This window comes from Lactuca virosa, chromosome 6 (genome assembly GCF_052849685.1).
Source record: "Lactuca virosa cultivar CGN04683 chromosome 6, Lactuca_virosa_CGN04683_v6, whole genome shotgun sequence".
Taxonomy (NCBI): Eukaryota; Viridiplantae; Streptophyta; class Magnoliopsida; order Asterales; family Asteraceae; genus Lactuca; species Lactuca virosa.
The window spans coordinates 256,134,464-256,141,753 of NC_136431.1; the positions used below are offsets into that span (position 1 = coordinate 256,134,464).

At 34.3% G+C, this 7,290-nt stretch overlaps 1 protein-coding gene across 1 annotated transcript; it reads right to left on the bottom strand.

The window, feature by feature from the left end:
- Window positions 1-1,643: 1,643 nt before the first annotated feature.
- On the bottom strand, window positions 1,644-3,060 carry LOC145119315 (1-aminocyclopropane-1-carboxylate oxidase-like). The gene is made up of 3 exons (XM_079054951.1): window positions 2,875-3,060; window positions 2,518-2,747; window positions 1,644-2,432 (listed from the first exon to the last, which is right to left on the bottom strand). Exons 1-3 carry the CDS (start codon window positions 2,974-2,976, stop codon window positions 1,802-1,804), a joined length of 963 nt encoding a protein of 320 aa, XP_078911077.1. The 5' UTR covers window positions 2,977-3,060; the 3' UTR covers window positions 1,644-1,801.
- Between the last annotated feature and the right edge of the window lie 4,230 nt (window positions 3,061-7,290).

The window sequence follows — 7,290 nt, forward strand, 5'->3', positions numbered from 1 at the left end:
ACCTCATTCTCTACCTTAAACTAAACCCTAATTCTCTCATGCAATTACTGACTAGACCGCCGGAGGCTCGTTCCGGGACCACCTTCCGGACGACGACTGACGCCGATTATTTCTTTGCTATGATTCTCATGCTTAACCCAGACGAAACAATTTCAAGACGACATTAAGCTCGGAGCACATATCACAACATGATTCAAGAACAATAAGAAATAGATAATGTTTGTATTCTTTGTTGGAGAGAGAGAGAGAGAGAGAGAGAGAGAGAGAGAGAGAGAGAGAGAGAGAGAGAGAGAGAGAGAGAGAGAGAGAGAGATGTATTTTATTTTTTTAACTTTATTTTAATTATAAAAAGGATTTAAGTAAATAAATAAAACTGAAAAAGAAAAAACCAAAGGAAAAATCATTATTACAAAAAAGTGTAAAATAAATTGAATCAAAATAACACAAAAATGAAAACCTTTGTATTTTGTATAATGAGTGCTAGTCCAAACATTTTTAGTCAAAAGTGATAATTTTCACCTAACCATATGACCATTCTTGCAATTTTGTTTTTATTTGTGTGACAACGCTAACGTTTTAAAGGAAATATACAATCATGCATGCTTTATTCTGCTAACAAAACGATGTAATTTATATGTGGTAATTATTTAAGTGGTTGATCTTCGTTGTACAACAATACATGTGGTTTCCATAAAATGACAAAAAAATATGAAAATGCTGATCATTAATTAATTAAAAAATAAAACACATTTACCTAGTGCGAGCTATATATATATATATATATATATATATATATATATATATATATATATATATATATATATATATATATATATATATATATATATATATATATCTTGAGGTAAACAATTAAACATTTTTTGATCTTAGAATGAAAAACAGTTGAATACTTTATTTAAAATATCATTATATTACGTAAATCAGAAAAATAAAAGTTTGATTTATTTAAAGATGTTACTATATATACCCATTAATCATATACAAATTTAAATACATACATTCTCACTTACTCACATATAGGTTATATCAAACAATTATAAAGTATATATAGAATAAGCCTTCACATATGTAGAATAAGCTTTATTTAACTTATGATAATGAACTACGGCAAGGTTGATCTTGAAATGCTACTTTGACTGCAATAAATATAGATTTAAATAATGAAAATGAAAGGTCATCAATAGAACTAAATATTTAAAAATCTACATGCCTAGATATGGGGAGGCAAGACTTTTACCGTTTTACGTTGTTATTTCTATATTAAATCTTATTAATATATTTGTAAAGGTATTGATTATTGACAATTGTAACTCTACCTTTTGGTATTTTACAATGGGTAATTGTATATTTAAGTAGTAGCCGATCAAGCTTTTATCTATAAATTAATGCGTAGATAAACATCATATTGTATATGTTTGAACTTTGAACATAGAGATTGTTGATGAACAGACATGACCAAGAAATTCTTTAAAAAAAAACCACGTAAGTGCCTTCGCTTAGATGTTACATTACTGAGTATATTTTACATTGTATTAGTAATTACATGAAAAAATAGAGGAAATTGCAGATATACCAGTGACACAAAGCAGCAATCATGAACAATATCAAGATTTGCAATGGTGTGGAAAGCAAACACACAACAGAGACAACAAATAGAATAATAGTAAAGCTGTGTACACAATCTGCATAACTAGCAGCAGAAGGACAAACCCACGAGATCATTTTTGCCACTTGGGTAAAAGCTTATAATTACCCATGATCATCATCTTTATCACAAACCCTAAAGGGAAAAGATTAAATCTTTCTCATCGTATACACCTCTTACAGCTTCGAACCTTGGCTCTTTTGGGAGGAACTTCTGTTCAGTATATACGGACATGTAGTCACCAAAGATGAACTTGGGGTAACCAAATTGTTTAACCTCTTTGTTCTCTTTTTCAACTAGCTGTGTTGCAGGTTCTATGGTGGCATTAAGAGATGGATTATAAAACGATGCTATTGATCTCCTAGTCCCATTGGGCATAGCCTGAACACGATGCCAAACACTCTTGTATCTTCCATTACTCAAGACTTCAATCTGGTCACCAGTATTGATGACAATCGAGTTGCGGAGTGGTTGAACATCTGTCCATTTACCATCTTTGAGAATCTCAAGACCACCGACCTCATCGTCCTGGAAGAGGAGGATGATGCCTCCAGCATCAGTGTGAGCCCGCAGACCTGTCACCATTTCTGGATGAGGGCAAGGTGGATAATGGCTGACCTTTGTCCCAAAAAACGCCTTTTCTCCTTCTCCTCCATTGAAAGCCTTCTTGATGCACCCCTTCGGCAATCCCAAGTTTTCATCCATCACTTCCATTAGCTTCTCTGCCAGTTTCTTCAATTCTGCTCGGTATTCAGTCATGGTGTCCCTATATATAAACCATTTTATTCACAAGTTAGATCCATGTAAAATCCATTACTTAGTAGTACTCGGAAAATAGTATTAGTGCTTACTTGAATCCTGCGGTCTTTGGTGGCCATTCGTTATCTTCTGAGAGAAGGAAGACATCTTCCCAGTCCATGTTATCTACCTTGTCTCCACTTTTCTTATGGACTAACTCCTTCAATAGCTTTACGGGTGCTGAGTCTTTGAAGAAGTGCTCTTCCCTCTCTAACTTATAGCACTCGGTGCTCACCTTTTTCACCCTCTCAAGAAGCTCAACAGGAATCCCATGATTCACCAACTGCAAATGAAAAAACACATTGCCAACCCTTATTACAACGACATGCTTAATATATATAAGGTGTGTGTGTGTGTGTGTGGGGGGGGGGGGGGGGGGGGGTGTATGCATGCTTATGCTAGATGAGTACCTGAAAGAATCCCCATTCTTCACATCCATTTGCTATCTGAGCCATTGTCTGAGCTCGCTGCTCACCATTAAGCTTGGAGAAGTCAATAACCGGGATCGGCATTTTTCAAAGGGAATTTGAAACACGTTAGTATTGTAGTTTGAGTTTGAGTTTGATATTCAAGTTACACTGGTTTGGCAATGAAAAGATCGTTATGGTATGGCTTATTTATAGCCTCTGTAGTGTACATGAAAATGTCAACTGTACGATATATTATAATCATTGCTTGCGTAAAAGCATGATTTGGCAGCCATTAGAGGAAGGCGGTTGATTGATGACTGATGATTGGGTGCAAAGCAAGGTCAATGCCATGCTTTGTGAGATAGCCTACCGAGATGCTGCTAACCCGCATTGTCTTTCGGTTTATAATGATTGATGATTATTTTAACATACATATATAGCAACAAGTAATTTACAATTGCACCGGCCCTTTTATTATTTCAAATTTAAGATTGGGAACGTAGGAGATGAAAGATCAAAATATGTGCTGGGTATAAACAAAATGGCCGATTTAAAGCCACTTTAGTTAGATAGTAGTTTCTATCTCGTCAAAATTCATTAACTTTAACGTTTATTGTTCTTAAAAAATTGTTGCAATTATGATGCATAGCGGCATAGCCTGTATAAACTTACTATTTTTCTGGAACGGCTGAAGTTGTATTGCAAACTATTAAAAAACTAGAATAAACTACAAAAAAAAAAATAATAAATAAATAAATCAGTCTATTTAATGCGTTTTTTACGGTATTTAATCAAATACTATTATCGAAAACACATCATTCTGCGGCTTCTTAGGTATTTAATCAAATACTATTATCGAAAACACATCATTCTGCGGCTTCTTAGGTTGACATAAAGTGGCATGTCGAAATGCCAAACCAACCAAATAACCGCATCCCGTCCATTAATTCTTTTGGTTTGCACCAAGGCATCCACAATGCATTCAACTGTATAGATTTCAATACATTATCACATTATTATTTACTATTCCATACAATTCTATCAATTTTTTTTTCTACAATGCATTGAACTCTACCATATTCAATAGAATCCATTTTAAACATTTATATAAAAATTAATTAACTTTCATTTTTCCTATTAAAGATAGTTCAATGACCATTGAACTTTAAATCTATTGAATACCAATATGATATCTCACAATAATAGGGTTTCATCTATTGAATCATAAGTAAGCTTGCAGCCTAATTAAATCTTTTATTTAACCTTGCATTGTGGATGCTCTAAGCCTCGTTTGATCCGCTAAACAAATCCAATTTTGGGCAAGGGAAAAAGAAGGAATAAGAATACTCTAGTAACATCCAATCTTTTTCCAAATATCAATTACCAAAGGACAACTAGCAAATAAGTGATCTAAATTTTATTCGGTAAGATCGCATATCATGTATAAAAGAATCAACGTTAATATGTTTATCATCCATATTAGCATTCATAGGTATGCAATCAAGAGTACTATGCTACTCCAAAACATATTTTTTTTTATCAAAACAACTTATTCCAATGGTCAGATTTCCACACGTGTCCAACGTGCATGATTCAATGAAATAACAAGCAGTTGCAACTAAATAAAATCCATTTTTATAAGGGTACATTTAAATAAAAATTCCATTTTAAAACCGTCATTAACACTCATTTTTATAAGGGTACATTTAAATCAAAACCATTTGTTCTTAAAGTGAAATCCATAAATCAAAGTTATAAAAAAGTATCGTGGAATCTCCAATTATAAAACTATTGATGTGTCTGTACAGTCACACATTCACATCACGACGAACTGATAAAGTATCTGAAAAACATTTAATTCGCAACAACAAGCACAAAGCTTAGTGAGTTTCCCAAAATATCACATATAGCACAACACAATATATATATATATATATATATATATATATATATATATATATATATATATATATATATATATATATATATATATATATAACAACTATGGGTTATCAACAACCTTGTGGAATATTAGTAGTTTTATAGACTATCAACAGTCTTATGGGCTATCAGCAGCTTGGAGTTATCAACAACTCCAACAGCTACGAGTTATCAATAACTCTATGGACTATTAGCAGTCCTATAGACTATCAGTTTTCCTATGGACTATCATCAGTCCTATGGGTTATCAGCATCCTGGAGCAATCATCAGTTCCAATACAACATATGATATAAGTAACACAATGAGAAAACTCACATGATCTAAACCACATAAGCTCACCCGCAACCTCAATAATAGAACAGCTAACCAGTCTACCTAGTGCCAAACCACGACTATCCCTTAATCAAATACTTAATTCTACCAAAGTCTGACCAAAAGTCAAACCGGTCAAAAGTCAACGATCAAAGTTAATCAGCGGACCACCATGTCGTGGCAATACCCTTCCAAGTTCTGGTCTTCGTCAACCAGAAAAACTCGATGATAATGCCCACTACACCGTGGCAAGACCTTGGCCACTTCGTGGTTACACTGACAGTTCTATCTTTTCATTAAGCCCTTAATTCGTTAAGTTAGCCACTCAAACTTTCAAGAAGGATTCTTTGCAACCAAATGGTCCATAAAAATCCAAACTTCATGGATACATCTATCCAATACATGTTCTTCCCAAAACTATCTCAAAATGGTGAGAAATGGGGTCAAAATCCCATACATGACATCAAAATTGTTGGGTTTTGAGCATTCTAACACTCCTAAGGTGTACATGCAACCCTAAATACCTTGGATCTATGTTGTCTCTATTATACATGCAAGCTTGAACTTTTCAAGGTATTACCCTAACTAGCATACATAACTTTGATACAAGGGTAATAAAACAAGTAAGATGACATACCTTTTGTTGTAGTTGGATGCCTTGGAGTATTTGGCCTTTAAGAACTTAGCACCAATAGTGTGGATGCCTCAAGTGGAATCACAACACACCACGGACAAAGACTGACATTTTGAGAGAGCATCTTCATGCACCAAAACTGTCCATATAAACTCCAAGAATACATGAGTGGTGATTTTGGCTATGGAGTGACATATTTATATGTGGGGTTCCAAAGGTCATGGGTTAACACCCTAACCCATACCCATGGGTTTATGATCCATGGTTCATGTGACCCAAATCTTTATGTATCCATACATAAACTTAGTGTAAAATGGATCATAAGCCCAACATATAAATATAACTAATTTGCACAATTAGTCCCCATTGATTTAGTTAGTCTCTTTTGATCACTAAATTAATTCCAAACTAATTCTTGATCAATACTAATTAAATCATATGATTTCATATTAATATATTAGAACTTATAATATATTAATAAACCATAAATAACCTCTTCTCAAAAGTCCATCGTAACAAATTGTCCTGATGATATGCAACCCAAATGGACCATGCTACTCTCGGGTCAAGCACATACCAATTATAGTTATGGGCTTAGACACCTAATCCAACAGTCTCCCACTTGGATAAGTCTAATAACTATTATTGCAAGTACGACTCCAAAATCCCGACTAGCAATCGTAGCTCTTAAAAGCCGTTGTCGAGCTCTGACCTAGTCAATGATGTGTCCATTAGATAAGGGATCATATATTCCTCCATTGTAGATATCACATGGACTGAGACATGGATTATAATCATTGTCTCTGTCCATTTGTTGTTTCCCTATTTCCAATTTATGATGACCGACTAATTGAACAAATCAAATCAGTCCAGGCCTGGCCGAGCACTTAGGGTTGTCATCACTAAATCATCGAGGGGCCCACATATATCGCTTTTATCCCTCCAAGGGTAAAAGGAATGGATAAACTTCGACTCATATGCTTGCTCTATCTACTCATCAAATCACACACAATGATATGTTTTATAACACCAAGTTACCGGTGCGTTTACATATCATCAACGTGCAACCGACATGTAAACTACAACTCATACCTCTCCGTTTGAAGAATATAAGATATTATCGTCTCATGATCACTCGTGATAAAAATCCATGAAGTGATTCAAATGAGCATGGGTTTAATCCAATACTCGAATCTTATTCCAGGAGAACTCATGAACACTGTAGCTATGTCCTAGACAAACTACTGACCCATTCATGACAGTCTTGCCTCAGTACCTACTTCCGAAGTATGATCGACTGTGGAAGGTTTCAATAACCTAGTTATCCGGGAAGTGAAAACATGCAAAGTGAAACACAATAATAATACTAATCCTATATGGCCCAAAAACTTTTGAGCCATATTGATTACTCATTATTCATTGTATAATGTTTCAAATAATCAACTTAATACTTAAATTAAAACAATAGTCATCCCATGCTCCAAGCGTGCACACTATGTTTGTCTAAACAATAGCTTTGCCATGCTCC

Excerpts from the sequence above, each read along its gene's own strand:
- LOC145119315 (XM_079054951.1), bottom strand. The coding sequence starts at position 2,976 with ATGCCGATCCCGGTTATTGACTTCTCCAAGCTTAATGGTGAGCAGCGA. Across the intron at positions 2,748-2,874 it reads AAGAATGGGGATTCTTTCAG|TTGGTGAATCATGGGATTCC; the intron begins GTACTCATCTAG and ends TTTCATTTGCAG. Across the intron at positions 2,433-2,517 it reads CCAAAGACCGCAGGATTCAA|GGACACCATGACTGAATACC; the intron begins GTAAGCACTAAT and ends GTTTATATATAG.